Source organism: Neomonachus schauinslandi, chromosome 13 (assembly GCF_002201575.2).
Source record: "Neomonachus schauinslandi chromosome 13, ASM220157v2, whole genome shotgun sequence".
Lineage (NCBI taxonomy): Eukaryota > Metazoa > Chordata > Mammalia > Carnivora > Phocidae > Neomonachus > Neomonachus schauinslandi.
The window spans coordinates 25,527,557-25,545,147 of NC_058415.1; the positions used below are offsets into that span (position 1 = coordinate 25,527,557).

The 17,591-nt window shown below is 45.7% G+C and overlaps 1 protein-coding gene across 5 annotated transcripts in view; it reads left to right on the plus strand.

The window, feature by feature from the left end:
• Positions 1 to 1,291: 1,291 nt before the first annotated feature.
• The window catches only part of NTRK2 (neurotrophic receptor tyrosine kinase 2), a 321,206-nt gene continuing 304,906 nt past the window's right edge, over positions 1,292 to 17,591 (plus strand). For 3 of the 5 annotated variants that reach the window (XM_044920358.1, XM_044920359.1, XM_044920360.1), the window contains exon 1: positions 1,459 to 1,670. In XM_044920358.1, the coding sequence (XP_044776293.1) occupies positions 1,459 to 1,670 (212 nt within the window). Of the gene's footprint in view, positions 1,671 to 17,591 lie in introns of all 5 variants that reach the window. The other 2 variants (XM_021677950.2, XM_021677951.2) reach the window with 1 other exon arrangement.

Consider the following 17,591-nt stretch of genomic DNA (forward strand, 5'->3'; position numbering starts at 1 on the left):
AATAAGAATCAGCGCATTTTTCAGAGCTGAACCGAGCCCGGTTTCCATTTCAAAAAAGGAGACAGCCTCTACTGCGACGGTAGAAGAGACCGCGGTGTGAAGTAGGGACTGAGAGGCGTCGAGCGGTGGAACGGTCCATCTCGGAGGTACCTGGATCTCAGCGCACATACGCGCGCGCGCACACACACACGCACACACACACACAGGCGCGCGCGTCTACCCAGCCAGGATGTGTGCGTGTGTGCGCGTGTATGAACTCCCACATGCTGCTGCTGTCTGCTCCTGGCCAGTGGCACCGATGCCTCCCTCCTCCCCGCTCGCCCCCAGATTCCCCTCCCCTCCCTGTTGCTTTTGTCTGGAGGGTGTTATGGGTTTGTGTGTGCATGAGCGTGTGTGTTTTTGGATTTCAGACTAATTTTCTGGAGTTTCTGCCCCTGCTCTGCGTCAGCCCTCACGTCACTTCGCCAGCAGTAGCAGAGGCGGCGGCGGCGGCGGCGGCGGCTCCCGGAATTGGGTTGGAGCAGGAGCCTCGCTCGCTCCTTCGCTCGCGCTCTCCGCGCTCAGTGCCCGGCGGCAGGAGGAGCCTGCACCCAGGCGCCGCGGGCGGGCGGTGGGCGCCGGAGCCCGGGTGAGCAGCGCGGACAGTGCCCTCCGGCGTCTCGGCCCTCGCTGTCCCCCCCACCCCCCGGGACGGCCGTGGCGGCTCCCCAGGTGGGACGCGCCGCGCCACCTGCCCGCGCCCCCTGCGCCCAGCGGCCGTGGCGGATTCTGCAGCATCATTGGGGGCCCCCGTCGCGGAGCCATCTCCGCCGCCGGCAGTCTCCGCGTCCCCCTTTAAAGGGTCCTTCGCCCGGCCTGTGCCATGGAATCCTGTCTCGGGGACCCTTGCCCTGTCTCCCCTCCCTCGACCTCAGAGAGGGGGGGCACATCGGCGACCTCGGCGGCGTCAGTGCCATCGAGGGGCAAGTTTATTTCTGGGGCCGGAGCTGGGCACGCATCCATCCACAGTCGCCTGGCTGGGGTCGGGGTGGGGGTGCCGCGAGCGCGCTGTATGGGGTCCTGCGCTCAGTCTCACGCGTGTCTGTTTGTCCTCAGCCCCGAGGTGCGTCCCGGATCCCAGTGCGCGTCTAGCAAGGAGCCTGCGTCCCGGGGAGTGCCGGCAGCGCCGCGGGCGGGTGCGAGGCGCGCCGGGCCATGCAGCGGCGGCCGCAGCGGAGCTCCGAGCGGCGGTAGCGCCCCCTGTGAGGCGGCCCGAGATGCCCCGGCCACTGTGAACGGTGCCGCCCGCCAGGACACGCTCAGCCCCGGACACGCTCGGCTCTGCGCGCCCGCGACAGGCACCGGGGCAAGGGAGCGGCGAGCGCGGCACAGGCCGCCCAAGCAGGGGCAGGGGAGGCCGGCCGGTGCAGCGCGCCGACACGTACTCAGTCCGACTCGGGCTGGCACTGGCGGCTAGGGATGTCGTCCTGGACGAGGTGGCATGGACCCGCCATGGCGCGGCTCTGGGGCTTCTGCTGGCTGGTTGTGGGCTTCTGGAGGGCCGCTCTCGCCTGTCCCACGTCCTGCAAATGCAGCGCCTCTCGGATCTGGTGCAGCGACCCTTCTCCGGGCATCGTGGCGTTTCCGAGGTTGGAGCCTAACAGTGCAGACCCTGAGAACATCACCGAAATGTGAGTTCCTGGTGCTCTTCCTCCTTCCTTCTCTCCTCGCCCCTCGGGCTGGGGCTGGCCAGGCGTGTCTGTCCGGGGCATGAATGTTGTCTCAGGTCTGGGGAGAAGTCCGACGTACATGGGAGATGCAGGGCTGGGCCATCTGTCAGTTACCTGTTTCTCTGGCTTGGGGCTGCTAACGTGGGGGAGAGGTGGACAGTTGGACATAAGTTTTAAGTATACTGTATGTGTCAGTAACATAAATACATATGTTCTTTGCGAGGAGGGATTCTGTATACACTCTGTATTTCCAAGCCCTGCTGGGTGTGCTTTAGGCTTTCCTTATGCAATAACTTAGTTTTGGACATTTTTCTTTCCTAAGGTGCTAAGTGTATGTTGGGTTAGAAGTTCCAGTAATATTTACTAGAAAGAAGGTTAAAATAATGAACTTTTGGAAATCTGTTGAAGGAGGTTAGAGTCGCCCCCTTAAACATCATTCGCTGAGGTTTGGAGTTCACCGGTTTCCCTTTTCATTTTATAGATCAGATTTTTGTTAGGAGATGGCATCCAGAGCTGGCCTGGAAAATGGTCTGTAAGAGGAGAAGTTCTGAGTGTTGAAATGTGCTCTCTTGAAAGAGAAAATGTGCTTGTCGGAAGCCTAAAAGCCTGGTCTGATTTAATTTGGACTTGACTTCCCAGAGATATAATTTTGAGACCATTTGGACTATAAATCTCAATTGCTGATTGAATACTATCCCAGGACTAGGTTGGATGATAAAGCAGGGTGTAGAATGCTGCCGTTTAGCATGGGACGGACCCCTGTGTCCCTGGAAATGTCTGAGCTTGTCTTGCTCTGAGGGAGAAGCAGAGTTGTGTATTTCTGTCCTCCCATTCTGACGGCTTGTGACAAATACATTACCAAGTAGGAACTCACCAGTGCCATCCCCAGTATTCCCTGTCACCTCTCCTAGAGGTGTTCCCCCCCCGCAAGGGACTTGGTCATTGCCTACATTTCACTGGCATGAGATTTTATTCATCCATGCAGAGGATTGTCAGGCAAAGTTTCTCCCGGTTTTCCATATGGTGTTCGATGCTCAGATAGGCAGCCCTGAAAGTAGGGCTTAGACTGTGGCCTTCCGGTTGGCGAGTGCGCATGCTTTTTTTCCTCCCCAGAAAACGCACACCCTGTTTCTGCCAACGTAGTTGACTGAGATAACCTGTTTTTAATGTAAGTAAGAGACCTTCCTAGCCTCTGTTGTTTATTCTGCTGGTGATGCTCATGGTCTAAGGCTCGGGCAGAAGGAAATGGCAGTAGCATAGAGGGGAATGTGCAGGCCTAGCAGAGCTGAGATGTGCTGGGAGGAGCCAACTGTCAGGCTGGATCCAGGAGGCTGGGATCTGGGTGGGTTTTGGTTTTGTTTTTGTTTTGGAAGGATCCAGCTTTGGAGGAAGGGTGGGCAGGGCCCCAACTGTACTAGCCCTGGCTGGCCTGGTCAAAGTGTCTGTGGCCTTCTATCAGGATCTGTGTCTTTTTCATGAGATGGGAGGTCAGTAGTCAGATGGAGGAAGCCATATGGAATTCAGAGCCTTTTGGACTATTTTGAGACCGGGGAGAGTGCCTTTATACAGTCAGACGTCTTGTTTTGTTGGTGGTGGTTTTGAAATTCTGTATTAGATGATGCATCTATAATGAGGGAGGAAAGGGGATCGAGCCAATCATTTTCACTGTAACATTTTTTTTTTCACTGTAATATTTTTAGGCCCTAATGGGGGAAAAGGAAAATAAAACTCTCTTTAAGTGTAAAAAAAACACTGTTTTAAACCTTAGTGGTCTTAGCTGCCTGGTATTGATGAAATCAATAGATTGGAGCTGAGCTTTCTTCTATCAGTTCTCACAATTGCTGTGGTTTCTGTAATATCTGATGGCAGGTTCCTATCTCCAGACTTTAAAAAACTGATGCTTTTTTATTTTTACCCAAGTGTTTGTTGTCAGCGGCACTCCTCATTTCTTCTTTTTTTTTTTCTTTTGATTTGAAAATCCACTAAGATTGAGAGCGTGGGGAGGTGTGTAGGGTTAGTGTTTGGGATGGGGAATTACGTTCCTTAGTGATTCTGATGGGGCTGGTAGATGTGAGTTCTGAGAAAAAGTCTGTGCTCAGCTCTGCCCCTCAGCTTTGTTTGAGCCCAGCCAGTTTGTGCCCTGGTGTCCTGTAAAATGTACCAAAATCCTTGTTTGGGAAGCACTTCATATAATTATTTTGAATTCTGTTGTTTTGATATCAAAATGACATCAGTGGATGAGCTTATTTCCCTGTCATCCATATATGACACCATCTGGCTCTTTTTCTTACATATTAATATTTGTTTGAACAGCTTTTACATTCTTGGCCAATGGATACCAGCTACAGTTGGAACCAAATTACAATTTTTTTTTTTAACTTTGTTATGAGACCCAGTGGTATTCCTAAAATAACCTGGTTGAAAGTTCCAGTTTAATGGTGCTTAGCTGAAATTTCATGTTTCTATTTTTTTCAATAGGAAAAATGGAAGTAAATAAACTATAATTGGAATTTGCTGAAGCAACAGTTTACTCTATCATTTAAAAATGGTACATCACTTAATATCTATACATTTGGGGAAAAGTACACCATGGTGCTTTTTTGGGTTCAGAGAGAGCCCATGGTAGAACATTCTAAAACTATGTGCATAGACTCATTAAGAGAGAGAGTTTTATTTTTTGCTTCTATGTGCATATTTTAAGCCAAGTTGACATTTCATTTTTAGAGTCATCGTTTGAGCCTGTTTTATCAAAAATTCTGTCATTGTAATCTGTTTCATACTCTTTACCCACCAACATGATCTATTTACCTACATCTCTCTTCTCTCTCTGTCTATAGAGATGCATCACACCTGCCCAACATCACACCGCTGCTTAGCGTCAGCTTCTGTTACTCTGACGTAGTTATACCAAAGCCATGCTAAATTAAATTTAAAAATGATACCATTGTCACATATAAGTGGGATTCAAGAGTCAAGCCTGTTGTTGGAGTTATGTAACTGGCTATTGAATCTCTGTAGTATCAGGTGCCAAAATGTACTGCAAAGGACAAGTTCTGTCTCACTCAAGTGGTAAAAGGCGTGGTTAAAACAGATCACACGTTTCTTTTTTATTGTGGTCAAAAACACCTAACATAAAATTTACCATCTTAACCATCTTTAAGTGTATCATTTAGTAGCATCAAGTGTTAAGTGTATTTACGTGGTGGTGAAAGGGGGCATTCACTTTTATATCGCTCTTATTTTATAGAGATCAATGATGGCCTTTTTTCCCTGAATTTCTTGGGTGGTAGTTTCTGATTTGGGGGGGCATATTTGGAGACAAGTGTAATATTTTTCCTTTTAGTACAACCTAAATAGAATTTGCAGCTTCTGCTGCCAGAGCTTCTATGTGCAATAAATTGTTGGCTTGGTTTAAGTGACTGTAATGTGATGTCATTAATACATTGATTTTGGCCCCCTCACCTTAGTAAGCTTTTCCACTGCAATTAATTGTACTAAAAACAAATATCCTGGCATTTGGAAGGATTTGGTGAGAGGCATCCGTTTTTATTACTCTGATGTTTACTTCTCAGGCCCTACACTGGAGGTTCTAGAACTTTGGATTGTGCTTTACATGCATTTAAGATGCACAGAGTAAGTTTTGAGTGTGGTTACATAAGCCACACTGGACTTGTTAATAAATAAGGCAGTCTAATTTGCAGCATTAACACAACTTGCAAGCTGGGGTTGAAAACACGCTGTCTTCCCAGTGGAGGTATTTACAGAATTCAGCTCAGTACAACCATTTGAAGCCTCCTTGGTCTTATATCTTCAATCTCTGCATTAAGGAGGTTTTTATTACATTGGGTAAAACAAAAACCCCTCGACCCTTCTGACCCGACTTTCTTCCCCTCTCCCTCCCATTACCTCTCATTGACTGTACAGGAAAATGTGTTTGAGTTTTTTTCTTCTTCTCCGAAAAGTGATATTTTCTTATGGGAATTCAGAGCACTAGAGTTAGGGGAAGGGCCTGGGTTATGTGTTATTACAAGCAAGTAATGGGGAGTTGAGATAATGTGGTCACAGTTCCCCAGAGCTGAGTTAGTTCTGTTTAAAATCTTTCACTGTTTCTATCCCATAAACCTCTGTTTGTATCTGTTTCAATATTTCCTTGTAAAGACGTTTTCTAAGCTGAAAAGTTGGCCGGACAGCTACGAATTGAGGTCTCTTTCTCCCCAGGAACATTCTGTATGATCTCTTTGACTATATCTGGGTCGTCAGAGTATAAAACCTAGAGTTCTTGTTTAGTTGTGGAAGGGGAATTTCTTTCTTTCTTTTCTCTTTTCCTTTTTTTGTTTTTCTGTTTCTGTTTCTGTTTTTGTTTGGCCTTTGGTACTAAGCAAGGGCCCTCAGTGTTAACTCATTGCTCATCTTTGCTGTTAGCGAAAAAACCACTATTAAACCAGGACCGAATACCACACGTTGACGTTAGCCCTCAGACTAGCTTACCACGTCTCTAGAGAGATTCTCGTAGGTTCAAAAACCATAGGGTAGAAGGTGGCCTTGAACCTGCTGGCCCTTGTAGTGCAATGCCAAGTTCTGGTGCCTCTTGATGTTTGTAAATCAACTGGATGATTTTGGGGAGAGATTATTTCGACAGGCGCTTTTTTTTTTTTTTTTTTACTCATTTGGTGTGTGTGAGAGAGCGAAAGGGTGAGGAAGAAACGGAACCTTGGGTTAATAGCTGATTGACCATTTTCATAATCTACTTGGTCTAGCTAGTTTAACGTGCAAATCCCACCCCCCAGGTGGCAGAGGTCTGAGCCCTGCAGTGGCCTGATCATTTTCACTCTACATTTGATTGCTGATCGATCTCCACTAAAGAAGGCAAAGATCTCACATAATCAGGGTGCCTTCTTACCACTTTGGTCTCTGGGCTGTCCAAGGGACAGGGAAGTCAGTAAATATTGATCTGGGTGATGAAGGCGTGAGTGCTTGTGAGCTGGGAAGGAAAGTAATGCATAGGTACTGAGTATACCTGTTTAAAAAATAAAAAAAGCAAAACAAAAACCCAGATGTCACAGAGAGCTGGAGTCAGGAGTGACCTGATCTTGAAGCAGCCCCTTATTATCTGCGCCTGAGCTTGTCAGATGTAAACCAAGGGCTTTGGATTCAGTGCTCAGACAAGCTTAGAACTAGATCAAATCTACACCAAGCTGTTTCTACTAGAGACAGAACAATTCAAAAGTGCATGAGCTACTGATCCCAAAGCAATGGCCTTCTCTTCACGTTGGAGGAAATACATTTTTTTGTTTGTTTGTTTAGATTACAGTGTTTTGGTTTTGTTTTGTTTTGTTTTTTAAATTTCAAGCCTCCTCTTCTCTAAGCAATTCATACACAGAAGTCAGGCTGCAGAGAAAACCTTTATGAGTTGGCAGCAAGGTGGGATGGTATCTTTGCCACAGTCAGGGGTGGTTATGTAAGTGGAGGGCCCCACAGCCCTTTGTACAAAGCCTGTCTTAGCACCTATGAAAGACCAGCGGCCAGAGCATACCTATTCTTTCCCACCTTCTTTTTTGCCCCTGACTTCTCTTTGCCCAGGATCGATGGCTGAGCTCAATGACTGAGCCATTGAGCAAGCTTAAAGATTGTTGGCTCACATCTAGACTTCATTCTGCTACCATTTTGTATGTTGTGCATGGCCTGCACTGGGACATAGCTCTGGATTCAAGCAGGGCTTCTCTCTGGGGACCTGGAAGACTCCATGCAGACATCTGCTTGTTTCCGTGCACAACCTCACTCTGAAGCCAGGGGGAAGGGCTTGACAGCCTGGGAGGGATTGTCAGGTTGACTGGCTTGTGCAGGGCTCTCCGGTCAAACGGAGTGTAATTTGGGATAGAACCTTAGCCAATATCTCGCTTAGGGCTCTGTTTGCTCAGCCCCACTCACCCAAATTTGGCCTCAAGAGCACAAGCAATTTTAGGAGAAGTGTAAAGATTCAAATAAATGTTCACATGTTAAGCAGTGTGGTGGTGGGAAGGAGGTGGACTGGGGCTTCTCCCCGTGTCTTTCCCCTGACACCCGTCACCATCTCCCCCTGCAGCACGCGTTAGACTATCAAGAGATAAATGATTTGTGTGCCCTTGAGTATATGGCATTTTCTCGTATAGAATAAAAATGGTAACAATCACACACCATCTAGAGTCTCTTTTCTATTGCAAATGAGGACCTATTGCTATTCTATACCCCACGCTTTCCTATAAGGTTCATATCCCAACAATCCTTGGGACACACACACACACACACACACACACACACACACACACCAGGACTCTATTTGTGTGTATGTGATGTGTCTATGGAGATAGAAACGTGTATATAAAACTCCCCAAGGTGTGGTCCTTTCAGACTTAATTATCTGGAACTGTAAAATTTCCCTAATAATTTAGGATTTACTTCCTGAAACCACCTAGACTTTTTTTTTCTTTTTCTGATGAGGTACAGTGGACAGACGACATTAATTTCAGGTGTACAACATAATGATTTGATACTGTAGGTACTGAGAAATGATCAGCACCATGAGTCTAGTCAACATCTATCAGCACACATGGTCACAAATATTTTTTTCGAGATGAGAAAGTGTAAGATCTATTCTATTCTTTTAGTAACTTTCAAATATGCAACCCAGTATTATTAACTGTAGTCACCATGCTGTGCATTACATCCCCACCCAGACTTTTAATTTTGTTTTAATCATTCTGGATTTCTCTTGATGAGAAACTGAGAGAAGAAGTGTTAGTCCTTTGACGCCATTAGCCAGCCTGGCTACTCAGAGACCCATCGTGTCTGTCGTCTGTGATAGTTTCTCAACATCAACAACACAATGAGGCGTTTTTGGACGATTTTACAAGAGTATCATTTAAATCAAAAGATAGTCGAATTTTGGTTTTCAGCCTCTGAAACATAGTGCACTCTCAAAAGGTAGGCTCTTCTAAACTCCAGTTCTTGTTACCAAAGTTGTCTCTGTTTCGTGTGCCCCTGCGTCCCTTCCTGCGAGGTGGCAGAGGGGCCTGCACCCGAATTCTCTGACTGTCGCTCGCTTCCCCGGGTGCACTCATCTGTGCAGTGCGTGAACAGGGCTGGGCAGGGCTGGGCCGGAGGGAGCGCGGCGTGTTGGCCTCTGGGTTCTCTGGCCAGCGCAGCCCAAACCACGACCCCTTTGTAGTCTGCTCCCAGGTTCACGGGGGAGCTCTGTGGCTACCAGCCCAGTCTGAGTGTGATGGAAGATTTTGCTCCTGGACTGCCCTTGCGCTCCTGAGTTGGGCTTTTTTCCTTTGTCACTCTTCTTTCTCCTACCTCTGGTTCTGGTGGTGTTTCTTATCTTCCTCCCCACTGCCCCCAGCGCACACACACACACACACACACACACACACACACACACACTCAGGCAGGCAGGCACCCGGCTGCAAAGCCCCTTTAACGGATTGTGAAGAAATGTTGGGTTGCAGAGCCCGGGGGTCGACCATGACCTTTCCTACTAACCTGGCTTGATAAGCTTAACACAGCCAGAGAGACAGAGCGTCCAGGAGCCTGGCATAACAGGAAGGGGCCCCGGGCGGCGAGGTGGGGTGTGGCTTTCACGTCCGTGGTCTCAGTGTCAGACTCTGTGTCCCAGGGGAGCTGAAACGTGGTCAGAACACGCATCCAGGGGCAGGTGTTCTGAGCAGAAGTGAACATGTGGATTCGTCGATGCAATTCCTGAAAAGTACAGGTGGATAGTACCTGTTGAGAAAACTGTCCCCGATGGAGACAAAAATATCCTCATTTTTTTTTTTTTTGCCTACAATACTGCAACCCCTTCCTACTTGGCGGGCTTGCCCCCAGTCTTGCCCCCTCTCTACACATCTGCCATACTGTGCTGGCGTGGTCTTTCTAAAATGCTTGATCTCATTATGTCACTGCTTCTAATGCCCTGTGGCAACTCCTGTTTGTTCTTGTTTTGTTTTTGTTTTTTAGTTAAAAAACAAACAACACTCTGGATTGTCATTCCATTGCTCTGTAATAAGGCAGATAACAATCCCATGGACCCAAACGCACAGATGAGCATCACAGTTGTTTCCTACACCAGTAGATCTATAAAGGAGAACTAATTATAACTGGAAGCTCGCTTGGTGATCTTGGAATTAGAGCAAGGGCACTTAATTCTGCATTTAAAATGTTAAATGGCATTAAGCTAAGCTTGCCCGAGGCATCCATCTCCATAATGGGAGCGCCTTCACAAAGGGAATGCAGAACTTGAAGTACTTTGGCGAGGACCTCTGTCCCCTGGATGGACACTCCTTTCTCTCTCCTTCATTTACTGCCCAGCACCAATTCTGAGTGACACATTCTTTCTTTGGAAAGGTTAGTGCCTTCAGCCAAGCCTTGCTCCAGCCTGGGAGACTTTCAGATTCTTTAAAGTGATTTTGCACATCTTTTCTCTGAAATGCATCCATTTTACCCTAGGAAATTTTATTTGTAATTAGCTTTTTTAAAGTCATATTTGAACGTGGTAAGAAATGCAAACAGTACAAAGGAACGTATCATGAAAAGTTAACCGCTCTCATCTCTCAGCTTCCAGAAGGAGTCCACTCACATATATGAGTGCATATATACGTCCTTTTTGTTTGTACACACATGAAGACGTGCTATACCCACTGTCCAGCATGTTTGTGGTTTTTTTTTTTTTTTTTACTTAAGGCTGTATCTTAAAAATGTTTCTCTATCAGCGCATGTACACCAGCCTTATTGTTCAAAGCCACGCAGTAATCCATTGAATGAATAGGCTGTTCTTTACTTAACCAACCTCCTTTTGAACAACCTTGTGCACAAGTTCTTGCACACGTGCGTGATTTTATCTATAGGAAAAGTTCCTAGATTTTGAGTTGCAGGGACATTTGCAAGATGTTTGTGATTTTGATAGATACTGGCCGAGGTGTCTGGAAAAGTGATCACATCATTTCATTCTCCCACCCAAACTGGAAGCACCCGTTTTTCTACTGCTAAGCCGTATTATTCGTTACCAAACCTTTTGACCTTTGTCAGTCATATTCCTGGGCAATAGTATTCACCACTGCTTTATTTGGCAATTCTGTAATTATGATCCGGGTTTGAAAGTCTTTTTATGTGTCTGTAAGTCATTTGTATTCTTTTCCAGTGAACTATGTTTGCCTTATCCCTTAGCTATTTTATCTATTCGGTGGGTAGCCTTTTAAAAAGTGGATTCAGGGGCGCCTGGGTGGCTTAGTCAGTTGAGCATCCGCAACTCTTGGTTTCTGGTCAAGTCATGATCTCAGGGTCATGAGATTGAGCCCTGCATTGGGCTCCATGCTCAGTGGGGAGTCTGCTTAAGATTCTCTCTCTCCTCCTTTGCCCCTCCCACCCACTCACACACTCTCTCTCAAATAAATAAATCTATAAAAAATGGATTCATAAAATCTATTTAACAAAAAGAAAATTTATACCTTGCCTAACGTTTTGCTTGTCTTCTGATGTTGGTTATGGTATTTTTTTCTTCTTCTTTCGGTAACACAATTTTATATTTTTTGGTAGTAAAATTTATTATTTCCTTTATGGCTTCTATGTTGTAAATGTGGCTACAAGTTTCCCCCTCTCTGAGAGTATAAAATAAGTCTCTGTTTTCTTCTACTGCTTTCACTATTTCATACTTTAAAGCTTTGCTCCAGGGGCGCCTGGGTGGCTCAGTTGGTTAAGCCACTGCCTTCGGCTCAGGTCATGATCCTGGAGTCCCGGGATCGAGCCCCGCATCGGGCTCCCTGCTCGGCGGGGAGTCTGCTTCTCCCTCTGACCCTCGCCCCTCTCATGTGCTTTCTCTCTCTCATTGTCTCTCTCTCAAATAAATAAATAAAATCTTTAAAAAAAATAAAAAAAAAATATTAAAGCTTTGCTCCATCTGGATTTTCAACATGCAAGGAGTGAGGTAACAAAAAAATAGTTTTGTTATTTTTGCAAGATAGCTGATCAGCCAGTCAGGTCTCTTGACGCTGTGGATTACATAATTCTACCTGTCTCCTAGTAGCTTCAACTAACAATTTGGGCCATTTTCAGATATATCCATTGTGTTAATCAGTTTGTCTATTTACTTGCTAGCACTACACTTTTTATCTCCTAAAGCTTTATATTATTATTTTTTTCTATTCAAAGTATTAGTCTTTCTCACTAGTCTTTTCTTTTAGAATATTCAGTTATCTTTACATGATCGTTTTTCCATATAAATTGTAGGAATTGCTTGCCTAGCTCTCTCCACATTGTATTGGTGTTTTAAATTAAGATAGCATTACATTTATATATATAAACCGGTCTTAATGAGTCTGAAAAGCCCTGTATCCCCAAATTCAAACCTCTAACTTCCTATCTTGCCTTTCCCTTTGTTCGGTGAGATAATATAGCCTCTCTGAGCTTTCGGTTCCCGTGCTGGGGCTATGCTCTTACTTAACTCCCTGGCTCCACACTGGCTGGCCTCTCTGCCTGGGACACCTTTCCCCTACCTTCTGTCTCTGGCTAAATTCCCCTGCCTCCCGGCCTCTGGGCTGTGTCCCCACCGTGTGCTCTTTCCCAAATCCAGAACAGGTCACTTAGCGACATAAATGCATGTCTGGCCACCCATCTGTACACACCACTAGGATATAAGTGGCATGAAGGTGAGGACCCCGTGGATCTTGGTCACACTCTTCCCCAGCACCCAGCACAATGCCCTAGATCTCCACCTCATACACAGACACGTGGATGTACACACACGTGCATGCGCGCGCACATTACCCTACACATCTATCATTGAGAATTCCAAATGAGAGTGTGTACTAGTTGTTCTTTGGGCCGTCAGTAGGGAAATTTCTAGCCATGACTTTTTAGTCATCAGATTAAGATGTTTGTTTAAATACGTAACCTTTATGGAATTAAATACCACAACATTGGTTCAGGCACAGTAAAAAAAAAAAAAAAAAGATCAGTTCACTGTAGAGACATAGCGTAGCTAGCTGGGAAGGAAGAAAGGCAAAGCTTTGCTGGGGGAGGCCTCTTGTGTATCCAGCAGGAAGGAGGGACAGAGAAGAAATGGGAGCATGAGGGCAAGCAGATGATGAGAGATGCACAACAGGCCAGCTCAACACCAGAGGCAAATCCAGGGGAAAAGAATCATTCTAGGGACATCTGATCTCCAGCAAACAAATAGGTCTAATGAGAAAGATTTGTGCTTTTTCTGTTGTGTGATAGCTAAGAATGGCTATCCCTGTGGATCAATTGCAGTTTTCCCTGGGACTGCCTTTATAGCGCTTCACTTACAAAGTGATTCTGGTGTGAGATTTCAGATGTGATTTATCCTTCTTGTAGCATGGCTGGTAGAGGGTGTTCATTTTTCTTAAAGAACTGCAGACATCAGGCGTATGAAAAAGATAGCGTGTCAGGTCCAGTTCAGTGTACCATCTGATACGTATACTTTTGTGTCTTTGCAATCAAGGTGCATTGAGCTGATCCTACAAATGTTTCGTTGGGATTCCTTTATATTTATAATAATTAACACTATCAGGCATCTCGAAATTTTGATAGTTGTTTGCAAAACTGATCATGAAACAACTGATAGACATATGAGATTGGGAAGCTTTTAAAAATAGAGTGGGGAAGTATATAGGTGAACAGATTGTGTTGAATAATCCAAAAAGATAATTCCCCCTTGAGATAAATAACATCCATTTATTTATGTTTACACGCTGCAGTATGTTCATAATCTACATACAAATGAAAATAGTTTAGACTCTGTGTGTATTTTGAAAGTTAAATTTTTAAAAAGGAATGAGCATTATGGAACCAACACATAATGCTTACGTCTCATGAGAAAAGTCTTAGTTTTGGTTGATTGAGTCGTTGGCTCTCATGGTAAGCCTGGGTGACCCTCTGGGGTTGAACTTACTAGGCATTTCATTTATTCTTTCGTGAAATTTCTCTCTCACCAATGGAGAGTGTCTTCTGCTGTGTTGAGGGCACTCTTGAGCTTTTTATTTACCTCTGTCTACCCTAAAATCTGTCTTTACTCTCCTTTCATTGTTTTTTATATCTACTTCCGGTTCAGGGAACAAAAGATACTCTGTTGTCAAAGCCATCTTCTCCCACGGACGGCTGGACTGGAGGACAGCAATGAGCTGTTTATACATATATGTGCTGATTGATGGATTGATCAATTCATTCATTCAACAAATATGTTTTGAACATGTCCTGCCCACTGGCATTTTTCTGGGTCCTGGGTACCAAGACTTAGGCCAGTGCCCACCATTTACATGGCCTGTTGAAGGGCACCAGTGGGGGTCCCTGGTCAGGTCACCCCCCACCCTTCTCTCTGGAAGCCCTGTGGATGGTCTAGCCTATACGTTGGAACTCCATCCACACCACACAGACAGCAGCCTCTGGCGTTCCCCGTCCCCCCACTGCTGTGCCTAGCAGTGTGTACGCCAACAACAGGGCACACCCTCGGGAGTTCGGACTTACGGAGAAGGCCTGCACAAGCTTTGGGAGTGGACTCGGGGTTTTTGGGTGGGGCATTCTGGAATCCTACGGAGTCACCAAGGAAAGGTGTAGGAGCATCCTGTCCGCCCCGTAGACTCACTGCCTCATCTGGAGGAACTTAGCTGGAGGACCACCAGGGGGAGGGCCACTAACGTACCTGGACGCCGCCCAGAGCAAAGGGAAAGTGCTGTCCGGGCCTCTGCCCTGGGGATCTGCCCTCTGCAGCAGCGTAGTCTGGGGCCGTGATGGCTCTGGAACAGAGGAGGCTTTATGCCATGGGAGTGTGCACTGGGGTGGGCAGGCTATCCAGATGGCTCCTCCCGTTGTCGTGGCCCTCTCTTCAGGGGGCCTCTCAAGTGCGGGGCTCCATGTTTCCAGCAAGGACAGCACGTGGAGATTTCTCCCCGACCGTATGATAAGACGCGTGCCATCACGGACCCAGACAGACCAGCAAAGCCCAGATCTGTCCCCAGCAGTGAATGGGGACTGTTAAACGTCCGTAGCGACCAGCTTCCACCTTTCTCTCTTCGCCATACAGATTTTAAGATTTTCCCTGAAAGGTCTAGATCTGAGTGTAATATTTTAAGAATCAGCTCATTCTGGCTGTATGTGTGTGTGTGTGTGTGTGTATGCATATATATATATATATGTATTTTTTTAATACATCTAATACATTTTTAATACATCAGATATATTAAATACAATATATATACATGTATTTTTTTTTTTAGTGGCACCCTAGGAGGATCCTCGGATTCTGCAAACTGTGTCTAAAAAGTTCCTTTCCTCATAATTTTTTTCCCCCAAATTGAAAAATCACTGAAAATGTCCATTGCCGTGCAGAGGAGGATCAACAAATTAATTTTTCATTTTCTTTGGGCGTTTGTGTCGGGGAGGGATGCAGGCTGGGAGGCAGGGTTGCTTGGTGGGTGGAGAGCCCCCCTGTGACGCTGGTCTGCCCCTGCTACTTTGGATGAGTTACTCAAGTCTCTGTGTCTCAGTTTCCCCATCTGTCCAAAGGGACAATAATAGAACCTTTCTCATGGGGTTTCTGTGAAGTTAAAATGAGCTGTCGCATGTAAAATGTTCATACCAGTGCCCAACACATGAAGCTCGGCTGTTTTTACTTTGTGTGGCTCTCCTCGACTATATTCCGAAGGACAGTAGGCTCCCTGGGGCTGGGAGAGCTGGGAAAAGCAAGAGGATCTGCCTGGAGCATGGCACTGGGCAGGCGCTGGGGTTGAGGACAGATGTAAAGGATGTTGGCTCCCTTTAGGGCAACTGTTGCCCTTTTGCTTTTGCTATGACTCTCATGTGTGGGACCTGGCACACTCCCCCGAGTGGGACATTGACCATTTGTGTGCTGAGCAGTCCCCGCTCAGCTGTAGCTATTATTCAGGTCACGGCCTTTGTTTTGTTCTATAGTCCTGGTCCATTTTATTTATTAGGCTGTTGATAACAGCTCCCCTGGAGTCTGGAGGTCATCAGTTACTTTGTACATCATTTTCTCTTTTCATTGTCTCTCTCACACTTTAATCCTAAAGTCTTTAAAAAAAGATCTTTTAAAACATTGCTGTGGAACAACGTGAAATTTACTATCTTGACCATTTTTTACAGGTACATTTCGGCGGCGAAAGTTCATTCACACCACCCTCCATCTCCAAAAACCCTTTTCATTTTGCAAAACTGAAACTCTGTACCCATTAAACAAACAACTCTCCACTCCCCTCCCTGCGGCTCCAGGCAACCTCCCTTTTAGTTTTGGTCTCTTGTGAATTTGACTAACCAGAGTACCGCACAGATAGACATCTTTTTGCACCTGTGATACATTCCTTGAATTAAAGTTTTTGTAAGAGATCTGTTTAGGATTTTTAGATGCACTCACACTTCCTTTCTGCAGAATAGCTTCTCTTTATTGTGGCCTTCCACAACCACCTATGACTGGGATCTGTTTTCAACAGCATCTTTGTAGTTTCGCTCCAAAGAAAGTAATCTCTAACCTATAAAAACGACTAAAGGTTAACATGTGAAGTGAAACCAGTGAAGATAAAATTGGAAGTGTTGCTCACATTCTATCGCTCTCCTTACTCCCACAGCCTATAAATGTTGGATGAAAAATTGTGCCAAAATCAAAACAGACCTTCACACAGAGATCCTAAAATTTTACCACTTGAATCATTCTCTTTTCTTGACGTTATGCCTGATGCTCATTTTTCTCTGTGCCGTGCTTGATCTGTCCTAAAGCTGGAGCAGAAATATTAGTTCCAAAAATGCTCTTCGTATGGAATGGTTTGACCTGACCAGAGGCCAAGAGCTTTCAGAACTGTGTTCTGTTGTGATTAGTGCTGACTCGAATGCTTCTTAGAATTCTTAAGGCCTGGGCTAATCATTGGAAGTTCTTCTTCACTAGTCATAAGTGAAACATTGATTGGCCTGGAATAGCAGGGAAAGAGGAAAAGAGCTTTTTTATTAATGCAAGCTAATTTATGCATTGGATTGGAGTTGCAAGAAGATTTTGTGAACAGTCACTCTGAAACCTAAAAACATCATGGATGAAATTATTTAATCCATTTCTTGAAAACGACTCTAGGTAATTCTGTAGTCTTGGCCTATTGGTCATAATGGCCACTTCATTTGCATTGAATGAATGATAGAAATGTCACAGTTATTCACTTTATCATCAGTATTTGAGTAACTGGCCGTAATTACTTTATACAGGAAGGTCAATAAGGTAAAAATGAGAGGGAGGGAATAAGGAGTGAAGAAAGGGGCTAGGACTCCCAACTAACCCAAATGGTTGACATAGTTGCTGTAACCGAGCGCAACATTTGTTCTCAACTTCCTGGCAGTGAAAAGAGAAGCTCATTATTGGTAAAGAGAATGCCTCCTAATTCCACAGGAACATAGCTTTGTCTGGCACTATGTTCTGAAAGGAATTTCTTTTGCAGGGACAATGAGTGATGTAATTCGCAGCTTTTGTGAAACACGCAGGAGGAGATTTCATTTTCTTCTTACTGAGAAAGCCAGTGACAGTTGGGGGAAGTGACAAGGACATCAATTCTGCAAGGAGGCTGAAGTGGCCCCCAAATTTAATCTCCCAGGGCTGTAATTATAAAACCCATGCCACGCGGGAGCTCGGTCTGCCGTCCCCAGTACCCTTTGCTGACCAGGCTTTGCTAGACTAGAAGCTGGACGGCAGATGATTTGACGTTGTCCCCTCTGACCAGAGCCTAGAAAATTTTAATCTCTGGTACTGGTTAAGGCCAGATCCGTTCTCTTTGGAGGTCAGACAAGCAGATGGTGGGGCTGACATCCTTTTACAAAGACCAAGCAGCCCGGCCTCCGTGC